Here is a 15683-nt window from a genome sequence, read left to right as displayed (position 1 = left end):
TAAATGTGGTACTTCATCATAAAAAAAAAAAAAAAAAAAAAAAAAAGATAACTCTAGGTAACAGGATGCTAGGAGTTCATCCTGTAAGCATTTTCCAAAGTTTTGAAATAAATGATATCATAATAATGCCTATGTTTTTATTCCATCCAAATCTGTGGGAACACATCATGATTAATTAAAAATGCAGTGGCTATGAACTATATAACAAGTTTATACTTGTTATGTGTAGATGTTACTTAAATAAGTCAATAACGATGGCAATAGTTTATATTTTAATCAGAAAAATTCCACTTCTGTCACTTAAGAAGTGAAATTAAATAAATCAGTAAATGACTACTATCATTTCAGTGCTATAAAAATAATTCTGAATTTTCCTTTTTTTTCAATGCTGCTCTCAGAGATAAGAGTATGCTTACTGTGCAAGGGGTCTGCATCCAGGGTTCCCCATCTATTTGCATAGGCAGAGACTTGCTGGTCCTAAAGAAATATATTTAATTGTTTAAGTAGAAGTAACAAGGCAAAATTGATAAATTGATATATTAAAGAGAAACATATATGATGGCATAGACACATGTAATCCTGATTTACCCTAAACTTCTATATAACCTCTGGTTTCAGGAAGCATGCTTATAAAATTAATGGTTTTAGTAAACTGTRTAAACAAGCCTTAGCCTCATTTTCAACAAATACAGCAAACACTCACACATCTTTTTACTAACATGGTAGTCTCTCATGGGGGAATAGGCCTGTAATTTGTGAAATAAAGAGTGAATTAAGCCAACAAAACAAATCAGGCATAAACTTTACTATCTGAAAAGACAAAGAAACCTCTGCTATTTGTGGTAACTCTGACTGCTATAAAGAAGGTAAGCGATATACCTTAGCACTACCACCAATGTTTACTGGAACTTTAAAAGATATTTTTGTGCTTTTGTTTAACTCTGGGTTAGATACAGCACTCACATAATGTGGTAATTCTACTATATTCAGAGGCTTTTAAGTTTTAGTTGAGGGACAATGATTTTAACACAGAGCTCCAAACAATGTTCTATGTATACTTTTGGAGGCCACATTAAGAAAAGTATAGGCAAATTAGATACAAAAACAAAAGGATGATCTTTTGGGGTTTATTATAACCCTGTATTTCTGTGTTCCAATAGTTTCTATACAGGAGTATTGGAAATAATATAGAGTAAATCACAACAGAAAAAGAAGATTTAGTTGTGTGCTTATGATGATCAGAAGATATTCTGATTTGGACACAATCTGTGACTTATTAGCTTTCATCTGTGGGCAATAATATATGAAGTGAAGAATATGCAATGAGTCTTCACTTCATATCTTGAGAAGGGTGCACTGGCAGTCCTGCAACATGGCAGAAACCCCATTCTTTGAGAGATTCTCAAAAGAAAATCATGCCCTTCAGAAAATTCTATTAATTTTCTTCAATTTTTGATTAATGTTTTGATTAATAACTTTATTAATCATTTTAAATCTCATAGACTTGTATTCTATAGCTTATCATTCTATTAAAATTTTAAATTATATTTTTAGCTTTTAACAATAAGATTTCTATGCACAACATTTCAGAATCACAAAAAGAAGGTCTGAATAATGAAGTAAATTCCTTCCCCATGCATACCAGGCCTGAAAAACCCTTAATGTCTCTCTTTTCCTGTACTTATCCAAAATTTATTTATTTATTTATTTATTTAATTTTGCTTAAGAGCTAGTCCAGATTTCCAAACTGTGAATGTCCTGGTCACTTAATAAATAATAAAATACAAGTAAATTAATGTGATCCATTGTTCACGACATATATAGTAACACTTTTATCAGTAGCAATTTGTAAGTGTTGAGTAAATAACAAAGAAATTAAAACCAAAGCACTTTGGCTTCCAAAGACCAAAATCATGCTTTACAAATACTAATTAAATGTTACTATTCCCTGGTGAGGAATAATAATAATAAGAAGAAATTGGTTAAAATATGTTAAGGTAATGCTAAATGACTTTTTTTACTCAAAATTGCCCAGAGTCTATGTCAATAATAAAACCCAAGACATTCATGCCCTACTCTTTCTGCCCTACCTGCTTGATAATATTTCCTCATAAGATGAAATGAGATTTCAATATCTGTGAAGTAAATACAAACTCCTCCTTTCTAGGTTTTTGACACATTTAAAGAAAGGAAAATGTATGGGCATAGAATAGAAATGGAATAAATATTTCTTTGACAAATTTCCCTGGAATAGATTGTAAATGCTATTATTTAATATATAACAATAATACTTCCATAAGCAACAGAGTAATCATAATTATTAAATTATGAGAGAAATTGAACTGGTAACATATAAAACATTCCAGTTTCACTGTAGCAGTATAGAGCATATCAGAATGGCCAGTACCTGATGACAACAGATGAGCACTGGGCAAGTCGTCTTCCAGCACTTTTCAGGCCTGTGTATATCTGACCCATCTCCATAGCTCCTTCCAGACCAACAACTTCCATGAGTTGGTCACTTAGGTCTGAAAAAGTTGAAAATTGTTGCATTACAAAAAATATTTTGCATAGACATAATTTTGACAGTGGTTATGCTATCTGTTAAGAATTTCTTTTTTTTTTAAAAGGCCAGCTGATTAAAAAAAAAAAAAGGATGAGGTGAACAGAACTGGAAAAAGTGATTAAACTGTGATTCCTAAGCAGTGATTGCATCTTTAAGTCTGGGCTCATGTGAGTCTGTTTTCACACTATTCAAAAATATCCTGACCAAAATAGTTCTACAATACAATGATATCATTCATGGTTAATTTTCATTCATACAGAACTAATATTTTCTTGTAGAGGAGAAAACAGAAAGACTCTTTCATACGCTTACCTGAAGCACATTGAGTGAAAAGTCTGCATTTTAGAAATTTACGGTCTCTATTGTTTCAAGAGATATTTAAAATCTGTACAGTCAAGAGACATTTAAAATCTGTACAGTTTATATCCTAGATGCTGCTGAAATCTCTTCTGTACAGTTCTTTTAAAAACAATAGGCACAATTTGAATGTAGCCTTTATGCATGCATGCACTATGATAGCCTTTAATTACATGACTACTTATTTTTTGCTCAAGATTTTTGCCTCAATAAGTGCATAGATTCAATGCAAAGAATATAAATATAAAATGTAGAATTACATTTTTATCAACAGCTATTCATCTAGATCTTCTGAACTTTGGGGTGTTTGCACCCACTTACATATTTTTGTTTTACATTGCTGTTCGATTACATAGCATTTTGGCAGTAAGCTTCTAAAAAATATTTTTAAAACATAGTGGTCCTCGCAAAATAAATACTAGTTTGTTTGACTTCAAGGAGGAAGGACTAATTCTGTCTAGAATTTTAGATACAAGCAGAGATACAAACAGATACCTGAACAGCAACACAGCAGTCCGTTTTGAGGCTGTCTATTTCATTACCAACAAAGGTAATGAAATCTTAATCAGAATCGAGAGGATATTTTGTAAGAAAATGTTCTACATGCTCAAGTTTAAATTAAGGTGCAAAAAAGCAGATGAGCATGGCAAATACAAAAACACAGTGTATTTTACGTGTGGTTTATATTCTTGTTTCTAAAAGATATGCTATTTGTTGAAGCATAGATGAGCTAAAATATTACTCTATCATCACATTGAAGAACAAAAGAAAAAGAACACATTACTGTTTGTATATTTTAAATCTTTCAACCTTTAATGAAGGTAGAATTTCATGCTAATTATTGTATGTTTGAGGCAAGACCAAAGTTTCAAAAGCAGCCTTTTCTGTTCACTACTTTGGGCTTTGAATGAAAGTACTTAAATAAAAGATGTACTGTTATAGGAAAAAAAAAATATTAAAAGCAAATAGGATTTATGGTCTGGGTTATACTGCTTCCAAGCAGAAAGGCTGATACTATCCAATGCCATCATTTTCATTCTTAGATTTTCTTAATATTCCTCACTATTTATTTTTCTCATTAGAGTGGAATCATTTTCCTTAAATACAGATGAAGTAAAAATAAGCCAAATTTTTTCATATCCCCAAAAATAAGATGGACATTAAATTAAGATATATACTATGATAGATTTTAATTCTGCTTTTTTTATAACTAGCATGATTATTACACACATAGACCTTATTTTACAGTTTGACTTTCTACTGAATTGTTTGTTTAAAGGGTGGCATTCTTTTAAAATATTTTCCTTTAAGTTATTCATATCAATTCAATCTTAACTCAGATTTAAACATCAGATTTTTCTGATATCCATAGAGACAGTACTACTCATTTGCAAAAGCTTTTGAATTATAAAAGCACACATCATTAAAATGTTTCTAGCCAAGGAAAACATCAAATTTCTATTCACTGGGTTATTAGAAAATTATTTTGAAAAGTGGGAGAATAATTAAGAACAGATTTTTATTACTGACAGCTCAGGCAACATATGCAAGATTCAGAATACTGACATTTGCAAAGATATAAATTTGATGCATCATTTTTCAATAGCTGTGAAATTAGTGCCAGTGACAGCAGTTAAATAAGGGCCAAATCTTGGCCTTTGATCCACATCACATATCTTCAAAAATGTGGTATATTAAACATCAGAATATGAAACTGAACAATAGTCTTATACACCAAAGAAGTGAAGCCTTGTCAAAAACTTCACATTTGCAATGTCACATTTCCAAAGTAGGGTGATTTTAGGACAAAATTAGTACTTTTAGCAGCAAACTTAAATTAGAGGTAATCTTCCTACAGATTCAGTTAAAACTAAATCAAATGCAACCTACAATTGATTCTGAAGACTTAAGTTAGGATTAGCTTTTGCTCCTGCTCTTGCTAATATATTTGACCTCCATAGATCTACATAGCCAACATACATTTCAACATTTGCTTCAAGTATATTGACTTTGATAAGAACTTAGAGTGAGAAAAAGTGGAAGAGTGTATATTCTGGTGCAATTTTTAAAAGATGTTACATGGGTATGGGCACTCTAGTTCAATATAAAGGGTCAAGACATCAATGAATCCATTGTTCATAAAAGGTCCTTACCAGAGACTCTGGAAGAAACTAAGCACTCTTAAAAGAGGTCAGTTCCTCTTTTAAATTAAAAGATACAAAAAGGAAAGGCACTCTTCACTGTGGTGGAAGGTTATCACTAATTTCTCAGAGGAATCTGTGCTGGGCTCTGTACTACTCAACACATTCCCTTAAATAACTTTGAAATAGGAGTAGATAGTGAGTTGCTGAAGCTTCAGGAAAGAAAAGACAAAAGCCAATTAAAAAAGTTGTAAAGAGATTTCACAATACTGAGTGATGGGGCAATAAAAAGGCAAGAATCCAATAAATGTAACCCAAATCCAGTGAAGAGAAACAGAAATACACTGATCACTCTTTCTTTCTTTCTCTTCATATATATACATGTGTGTATAAAATATATGTATATATGTTATATACATGTGTGTATGTAAATACATTATAATGGGCTTTAAGTGAATATTATCATGCAAAAATTAGCTTTGGAGTTTTTCTGGCTACTTCTATGAAAATACCAGCTAAATACTCAATGGTGATCAAAATTCAAACATTATGACCAGTAACCCAATGCAATACAGTATCTGTAGGGTTGACTCATCCATAGAAAGATATAAAATAATCCGAAATTACAACGCAGGAGATACTTTTAACATGATATTTAGTTAAATCATACAACCCATCATGGCACGAAGATCATAGAATATTACAGATGCTAAAATGTTAAGATGAGTTAAAAAATAATTAGGCAAATTCACGAAACTATTGATGCCATAGTGAACTTTAGAAATTCCCCAAATTACAAATTGATACATACCTGGGGGGATATCTTAGTGCAAGCATCACTATAATCTTGCCCTCTTATACTTTATTTCCAATGATACAATACTGGCTGGTCTTAGAGGTCAGATACTGAGCTACATGAACTTATGAGTTGACCTAGTGGGTCTGTTATGATTACTTTTTTATATATCTTAGATATTTTTCTATCCAAAATAACGAATGTTGCTTTTCATTGACCATCATGTGTTGCTCAGAACAAGTTTTAACATGGACTTTCCTAACTGTATTTGGGACATAATTCAGGAAATAATTTTCTTTCAAGTCCACCAAATGTTCCTGTAAAATTACTTGCTCTGGTAGTTGTCTGTATATATCTCTACCATACTCTTTAGCAATAAACATGATTTTCAGATACGTTGCAGTTCTTTGGCAATATACAAATTTTAGTCTAAAACAATTTTAGATAGAAAATCAAGTGGTGAATGTGTTAATAAAATTTTTACATGCTCCAAAGCATACTTCATCATTTATAACTAGTTTTAGGTGGTTGTAGATTTAGGAGCCTGTAGACCAGATTTAAAAAAAAAAACAGCATATTTCCTCAGAGTAATCAATTGCAGCTATCAGATACTGAGCTGCTCATCAACCCAACAATATCATTTAGTAACTTAAATGCAAGCTGAAGTCTCATAGGTGAAGAGTATCTCGGTATCAGTGTATGAGGAAAGTGATTTTTGACTGAAGCTTTTGGGTTTTTGAGTCAGCTTGTTCTACTCTGAGCCCTGTGAAAAGAGCTGAAGGCTCTCACTTGTTTTCCGTGTGAACGAGCCGATAAGAGTGTGTGGGAATGTTTTCACAGCACCATGCCTCTCCTGCCCTCTTCCATAAACCCAACTACTTCACGTGTCTCCTCATATTAGCCCCATCAGTACACAGAGCCAGCTCTTGCGGGGCAGGCAGATGTCAGCAGCTAGGGACTAACATGCAGAGGCGCATCTGACCCCTTGTACTCATTCCCTATGGGTGGATAAAGTCTCCAGGGAGATGCCTGTCCATTTCCTCCCATTTGGCAGCAAGAGGAAATGAAGTTCAGGCAGAAAGGTGCACAAGTGTCAGGTGAAACACTGCACATAGACATGAGCCCTTTATAGTGCTTTCCCTAGTCAAACTTGGAGACCCTCGAGTTTCTCAGGAAGGAGTTTATGTTATCCATTACTGTGGCATCAGCTAAACACTTCAACATTCAAAGCAAATTCACAAGAGAGTAGCACAGTTGGAATTCATCTCTGAAGATAGGAAACAAAATGGGATAGTGGGTGGGACGAAGCACAGTGTGATTAGAAATACTGATTTACATAGAGAAATTTCTATGTATAATGGAACTGTTTTTGGTATTCATTTTGTCCTTGTAATATATAAATATTGCTGTCTTGACAAGAGATTGAATGACTCTTATAATTTGGGGTTACTGTACTCACTCAGGCACATTTGCATGAAAATACTGTTGGTCAGTGGTAAATCTGCCTTTGGCAGCAGTTTGTCTTCAGGGAGCAGGGCCTCCATGGCTTACTAAATGCAAATGCATCCTGGTAATCATCACACAGGAAGTTTTTTAGTTCCATTTAAAAATATGGGATAAGAACTTGAAAATGTGATACCAGTATGATACCAGTATGATACCTTTTGAATCCATTTCCCCGCATCACATGAAAGCTTAAGTATCTTTGTAGAAGGGAGAAAAGGAGCTTTGCCTCATGCAGGAACATGGGGACACTTTCATACGCACAGACGGGAATGGCTGTTGTATGAAATACTAAGGACATATTTAATGTCACAGCGGTTGTCCGATTTCAAATAAACATCTCTTTTCTAGATTCCTGGGTAGAAAAAAAAATCAGTATATCAAGACTAATCCTTTTTCTTTGTTTGCTTGTTTATTTGTTTCATTTTCTTTCTTTTGGAGAAGCTACCTGAAATAACATATCCTTCCATATCTGTAATTGTTTATGTCAGAGCTGTACCTAGAGACCCATCTGATGACAAGGCTCTGTTATGTTACTGATTCACAGACACATAACAAGAGACAGCCCTTGTCTCCAAGAATTTATAATATAAACAAATAAAAGAGACAAAGCATGGGGGAAAGATAATATTATTGCATCCATTTTACAGAGTGAAAAATTGTATAGAGACAAATTCAGGTCCTGCAAAAGATTTGTTCTCATACTTAACTGAATATATTGTGCACAGATCCCCAAGAGATATAATATTATTCCTACTGTGCAAGGGGAACAAGTTAACAGTGCCTTGGCCAAGGTCACACATGATATCTTTGACAGTGGCTCCTAAATTTCAATTGGTTGTTTACAGAAGCCTATTCTCCCTCTTAATATTGATTTGAAGGTTCAGTGAAGTCCTATGTACTGGGCCCAGTTTTGGTTATTCTGCATTGCTAAGTTTGCTTGTAAACATCAAAAGTCTTAAGTAGGTGCAGACATTGATTTCACCACAGTATCAATCTTTAAGCTCAACTCTTGTCTTCATATTTTTTCTCTTAAAATATCAAAATGAAACAAAACAAGCTAAACCTCTTGAGGTGAGGAAAAGAAGAAATATTACTGCTGTAATTTTTACCTTCCCGAGACATTCAGCTACTGTTCTAATAAATAAACAGATATGTTATATATACAAACACATACATATATTTTATATTTATGCACACATACACACATATGATATATGCCCAGATAAATGCATATGTGAGAAGTAACACTACATTTTTCCTTTACCATATGAATTGATGATGATTTAACTAGTTTTAACAGGGTAAGCCTGCCAGGTGATGTTTATTGTTGGTATGTAGAATGAATGCAATTAATAAAATTCTGGCTCTGCTGAATACACTGAAATCAAACTCTCACCGGCTTCAGTGAGGCCTGGATTTCACCTAGTATCTTTCAGTTAGACAGTTCATTCCTCAGATGACTTCATTTAACAGATACAGCTCAGCCTACTATTGCATATTGGATATAATAATCTCCTGACTCCCATTAATCATTCAGTGACAATTTTTCCAAAAAGTAGGAGGGCAAACAAGGAAGAATCAATTCCTATAAATAAATATTTTATAAAACTTTTTAACGTGCACAGAAGGCCTTTGTAAAACTTTTCCTTACGTGAACTCTTTAAAAAAAAAAAAAAAAAAAAAAAAAAAGCTTTCCAAGTTCCCAAGGGGAAGAAGAGACTTCTTAATAGATAGAAACATTCATGATTAATAGTAAGAGAAGAAAAAATGAGAAAAAAACCTTAGAAACAAAATTTAGAGCATTCAAATTAAATTTCTTCCATCCCAAAACTATTCCCAAATACCAATGTTCAGATGTTCAAGTTTTCAGCATTTGAAACAAGAGGCTTCATCTTCCACTTTGGGAGATCATTATGGAAAAGTCTTTCACAGTAAAGCTTGGCAGAAAAAAATATATTCTTTTTTACAGATTTATTCTTTTAATAGTTTGAGGTACAATTGCATTGAACATACTGCTGCACCAAAAAAGACCTCTATTATTTTAATCTGTATTCTTTTAAAAGTTATTTGTTCAAAAGGATTTCACTGTGTTACTCTTATACCCCCTTCATCCAACAGAACAAAAGCTGTTCTATGAAAGGAGTCTAAACTTGGACAAACCGTAAAAAAAGCAAAGTTCCTCTCTGTTTTTATCAAATTTGATTGCTGCAGCTGTTCCCAGTTTCTGTATTTTAAAAATAGCCTTATTCAGTGCCTTGTTGGCTAAAGGCCAGAGTACCATTAGAACATGTTGTACGGAAAACCTCTATTCAGTTACAGATACAGAAATATATTTAAGATCAGTGGGGGTCATCTGCAGCAAACACTTGTATGGGGGAAAAATGGAATTTTAATGTGTTTGGACTCACTACTTTTAACAGATATTTAAGACTTCAAACCGGATATCTTTCAATTTGTATTGGTATTATCGTGTTACTGAGCATCAGGTATAATACAATATGAGCAAGTCAAGATCATTTTAACTAACAAAAATAGATCTAATTCTCAGATTACTTTTTACTAGTTCTGGCATTCACTTTAAATGGTTTCTAGCAATATTGGATTAGCCTATAAAAATGCCACAGTCTAGAAAAGAAAAATATAGTAATATTGATGGAACTGTAGAAATTTGATCAATGAAAACCAGCCCTTGGTTTGTTCACTTCAAAAGGGACTAGTACTAACAGGGGATAGATATTTCTGTTAGGTAAGGTTGTAGGTTAGCAAACTATAATACTGACATTATTTCTATACTTATCCACTGAAGAGTTTTTTAGTTATCCATCAGAAAGAAATCTTCATCTCATTTACATTTGTAGTAAAACTTCTTTTGATTAAAGAGCTAGTTATTTTGGTCCAGGAGCTCATAGCCATCAAAGATCTTTATTCATTTTTTTTCTTTCTTTTTTCTTTTTCTCTTTATGATAACTGATTCCTTTTATGTCCTCTACCATGCTACTGTGCTGCAAAATTTTGAGATCACAATGTGCAGAATGGACACTAATTTGAACAACAGTTTTTAGCAATTAATTAATGATTAGCCCCCAGAAAGAGCTAGAAAATCAGTAACAGGTCAAAACTTTTAGTGGACTGAAATATCCATATTATCCATATTATCGACATAATCCATATTATCCATATTATGTACATTTGAGGGTACACTTTATACTGCAGTTAGAGGTGGGATCTTCAGTACAGTAGAGATATCCAAGGAAAGTAGAGGTATCCAGAGTTATTTGGAGTGATACTTGCAAGAGAGAAACCATGGCAGTGATAGGATCAAGATAGTCTATCTAAGCTTGATGAAACACCACATTTCTGAGCACTCGCACTCTCTCTCTCTCTCTCTCTCTCTCTTTCTCTCTCTCTCTCTCTCTCCCCCCCCTCCTCTTTCAATTGCATATTCAATTAAAAACATCATCCACTCTGCATACAGAAGGAACAACAAACAAATCAATGAAGACAGATTCAGCGATCTCTGAGGCACTAAGTAAATTGTCAGATCTCCCTAAATTCCCCTAACTCTATACTATAGTCAGTAGACATGAACAAGCTTAGATTTCATTTCTCACAACATATACATATACTTCAGTGTTGTGTGAGATGGCCTAAGATTATTAGGACATTCACCCACAGCAGACCAGGGGAAAAAAAAAATAGTAGATAAAAGAATGACATCTAGAGAGTAACTCTCTTAGTGTTAGGAACTTATATATGTATAGCTGAAGAAAGCTCAGGGTTTGAGTCTGAGAAGGCACTTGAGTCAGTGCCTGCTGACTATCTGGAGGCACATGCTTTTCTGTGCTCCCTCCAAGAGGAGTCTTGGAAGATTAGTCAGCATGCTTAGTCAGTTTAGCTATTTGCTTAAAGCTAATTTGTGCCAACATCTGCAGTTCCCAAAGTCACCACTTGGCCTTGGTTCCTTTCTGGAGTTTAAGGCTTATAAAAGGCTCACAGACAATAGGTACAAGCATGCAATTACAGACGCTTTTATTCCAACCAGAACTAAATTCTTTGTAAAAAAAAAAAAAAAAAAAAAAAAAAAGGAATTTTTGGCCTATTACTGGCTTACAAGAATAGAATTATCATGTTCGCAGACACCAAAGGGGAAAATGACCTCTAATCTTGCTGGAAGAAAATTAAATATCCTCTTTATTGTACTTTCTGTGGAGATATGTTTCAAAAGATTTCAAATAAAGGATTTCCCTGTATACCTTTCAATATTTTAACTGTTAACGACTGAAATTAGGCTATTTTTCAATAAACAGTTATTTAAAACACTCAAAGGGGGGAAAAAAAAGTATTTCCATAACTGTAATCCAGACAACTAGAGAGCATTTCCAGATTTCTTATCATGGAACAAAAAACAAAACAAAACAAAAAGAGCCAGTCACGAGTATCACAGTAATGAAACTCAAGTTATTTTTTACTGTTCTGATCCTGATTGTTATCAAACAGAAACAATAACAACAACAACAAAGAGATTGATTCTCATCTTATTTTCATTCCCATTTTTCAGTCTCATTTTTCTCCTGAGTGATGGAGAATAAGAGAAAATGGATGACAACAGGTACCAAGGTCAATTTTGTTTTGCTAGTGTGAATGCACATGAATCTTCTTAATTTTCAGAGTGGATACGTGCATTCTGAATTTGCTTTAAGTTTATTAACCTATTACATAATATAATGTAAAGGATAGGAGATTATCTCTTCCTAGATGCAAATTAACCTTAAATGATGGAAGATTGTTCATGAATATTTGGAGAAATTACTTTTAACAAACTTCCAGACTTTTAAAGCACTTCCCTTTTAGTCAGAACTTGACAAATCATTTAAGCATGGGTTTATCTTTAGTGGTATCAAATGGATACCACTTGTTTATTCAGGTCTGTCTCTATGGTAACTACTATATGGTATACCATCTCACAAAACTAATTATAAAAATAAATAAGATAGTGTACAACAAAGAGTTTTACACTTTACAGTTTTTTGCATTTCTGCATTTAAAACATCTGAAAATTCAGCCTTACTTGTATCATTTATATATAATGTGTAATCTATTTTGAAAAACAGTTTTCATCGCTGTAATCTATACATGCTAATGTTAACTGATTCCTCCCACTCCTGCCCCTACACTACTACTTTATACAAGGATCAGCAGCACAAGAGGATTGCAATAGACTACAGGAATTAAAGAAAGCAGAAGATGCAGGTGCACTAATAAATGGGTGATCTTTGGATTGCAGTATTTGTGTGTGCTATGCCGAGCTAAACAGAAACCTTAAACGTTACACATACAAAGTGGTACAACAAGAACATCTGTGTTGCGGGACTGAACTGGCATGGCTAACACCTCCAGTGCCAGGTGCAAAGGAAATTTCAGTACAGCTTGAGTAATTTTGACTGCTAGCATCTGTATACATCAGATTATCGCTCCTCTTCCTAGCCCCATATTCCACCAGAGTATTTATATTATACATCTGGCTTTGAATTCTGGAATAGCAAAGGACAGGTTGTAATCCTTCTATTCCTGGATCTTAGCCTCATTTTGTGGCGGGGGGCAGGGGGGGGTTAGTTTTTATTTCTCATGGAAGCAAAACCCCATATTTTTTAGTATTTTCAAAACAGACATTGCAGTGTTCAAAAAGTTGAACATTTTTTTTTTCCAGAGAAAGAAATATTAAAAGGAAGAATAATGCATCTGATCTGTTTAAAGATGATCAAAATCCCTCTGCCAAAAGCTCTCCCACTCTAAGAGGCTAAAACCGGACAAACACTTCACCTTTCTTTGAGATATATGCCCATTCTCCTGAGAAATTTTAATTTTTCATGGGAAGTCATATTTTAAATCAATATTACAAAAAAAAAAGAGACCTTCCATTTCAGTTCAAATAACAAACTTGGTTCATACAAATATTAATGATATTTGGTAGAAGAACTAACAGCTGAAAGAAAGACAGCTGACGTGATTGCTAGGAGATACAAAGCTAGTTACTTCTGGCTTACTCATCAGAGTCCAATACTTATAGCATTTAAATTATAGGAATTTTTTATAGAGCCCATTGAGACCATAACCTGCTTCTATGCTAATAGTGACTTGAACTCAATCCTTTACTTCTTACCCAGGCAAAGATTTTGGTGGTCGAATGAATAAAGCTGAAAATTAAGTTTTCGAGATGGAAAAAAAAAAAAAAAAAAAAGAAAAAAGAAAAAGGCAAAAAACCCCACCACTGACACATCATTTTAGGTGGAATACAACAGCATGATCACCTTGGCCATGAGTTTAGGGAAAGCTGAACCCCGTGGGAAGGAGGGAAGCAGGGATGGAAGGAAGCAGGGATGCAGGGATGGTGGGAAGGATGGACGGGAAATAAAAAAGTAAAGGGAAAGATTACACTGTACTTATATTCTGGGATGAATAAATTTGCTGGAGCACTGTTGACATGTTTGAATCACAGTCTCTATGTTTTACCTGTAGAGAACTTTTTAAAAGACCTACATTTATGTAAGATAGGAAAGAAATGTTGTCAGTGATATAGGTAGACATATATAGCTTTGAAGGAATTTCTTCAGAGAGGTTTTTGGAAAATTATTTCTTTCTCTTGGCAATGTCAAACCACCTTGTTCCATCCCCGGCCATTGATTAAACTTTGTGAATATGTCTAATAAATAAACTAAAAAAAAAGGAACAGACAAATTATTTCAAGTCTATACTTTTCTGGGAATTGGGAGTTTGTTCTCCCACATTGTAAATTATCTTTGCTAACTTCTAAGAAGGTGTGACAAAAATGCAATAAATACAAATAAACCTACAGGGAATAGACTTTGGGGGGAAAAAAAAAGGTTGACTTTGGGTGGAAAAAAAAAAGCTATAACAAATTCATAATCCCTAGTTACTCATCTTTTCTTGTTACTTCAGTTCTAAAGCCAGATTCCTTCATTATTTTTTGACCCGATATGAAATACCATCTGGCAAAAGCATGTTGCAATTCTACAGAAATGAATTAATTGGAGCATCGCTTTAAATTGTATTTCATAAATAAGCATTATTATGCATTAGTAAAACTGACTTCTTTCTCTTTCTGTGCTCTGTTGTGGAGCTAGGACTCCTTCTTTTGCATCTGCAGGACCTGGGATTCCTGGGTAGTCCTCCACCTAGCACTGAGCAGTCTGGAGCCCAATCAGCTTCCACAGTCATACCATACAAGATGCACATCCATATGTTTCATATGTATTTGTTTCATACCTTATTATTGATAGATTATTATAGCACCAAAGGTTTAGAATTCGTAGCAAGTGATAACAACTTCAGAGTCTTGACAGATCTGTGACAACAAAWTACAGCTGAATCTATATTATTCTCTCAATAGGCTGCAAGGTATGGTTATTTAGGAGCCATTTCACAGAGGGATCAGGCCTCCTTGTCCTGGGAAAGCTTGAACACACTTCTTTAAAAAAAATAGTTTTGGGCAGACAATCTGTTTCAACCAATTGCAAGCCTCAAGGGTTAAGTTTCCTTAGTATCCGTTCCTATGGATGGACCTTCATGCCATAAACATGCATAATTTCATGTTTAATCAGTGTTACCTTCTGCAGCATGCAAGTCTCATTAGGTATACATTAGTGGAGGAACAAAGCCAGAAAGGACAAAGAAGTCATTGATTAATTGGATACATGTTATATTGTTGCTCCTCAACAAGTTATGATAAGCATGGAGTTCTAGTGAAAAACAAATATTCGCTGGTGTTGAAAAGGGGTATACAAAACAGCAGTTGGTTGTGAACAAATATTTTGCAGTTATAAAGATCCAGCTGCTTTGGCTGACTAAAATAAAAAGTAACAATGCTTATGATCTCACAACTGATGGATTATATCAAAGGAGAAAAAAGAACCCACTTCCTTACAGAGCATGAATAGTCCTCTATTCATCCATTTATAACATATCTAATTTCTCTGAATCTTCAGTCCTAGGTGAGCAAGTCATGTACTAAATGAACACCTGTTCACAGCTGTTGAAACCAGTTTATTCCTTATGACTGTTTTTATTTCTCATTAAATATTAATTCATTGATATTAGAGTTATGAAAAATTTAGCATAATTTTCATCCTCCCCTATATAGACACAAGACATTAAAGGTAAAATGAGATCATCCTGGTTTATAGGTATGAATGGTACAGCTTGTGATATTTCCAGAAAAGGACAATAATACCAGGAGTTAAAAAAAAAAAAAAAAAAAAAAAAAAAAAAAGGTTATTAAGAGCTGGATGATGAACTGAAA

General features: G+C 33.8%; 1 protein-coding gene across 1 annotated transcript in view; it reads right to left on the bottom strand.

Moving 5' to 3' along the window:
- Positions 1-15683, bottom strand: part of DGKB (diacylglycerol kinase beta) — a gene marked incomplete at its 5' end in the record, with an annotated part of 260260 nt that overhangs the window by 11625 nt on the left and 232952 nt on the right. Inside the window, 2 exons of the mRNA XM_026036252.1 lie at positions 417-477; positions 2408-2528. Of these exons, the coding sequence (XP_025892037.1) occupies positions 417-477; positions 2408-2528 (182 nt within the window). The remainder of the gene's footprint in view (positions 1-416; positions 478-2407; positions 2529-15683) is intronic.

Source organism: Nothoprocta perdicaria, unplaced genomic scaffold, assembly GCF_003342845.1.
Source record: "Nothoprocta perdicaria isolate Ctin4 unplaced genomic scaffold, notPer1 scaffold_173, whole genome shotgun sequence".
NCBI lineage: Eukaryota > Metazoa > Chordata > Aves > Tinamiformes > Tinamidae > Nothoprocta > Nothoprocta perdicaria.
The sequence above is the reverse complement of the archived record's forward strand: the minus strand, read 5'-3'. Positions and strand labels throughout refer to the sequence as shown.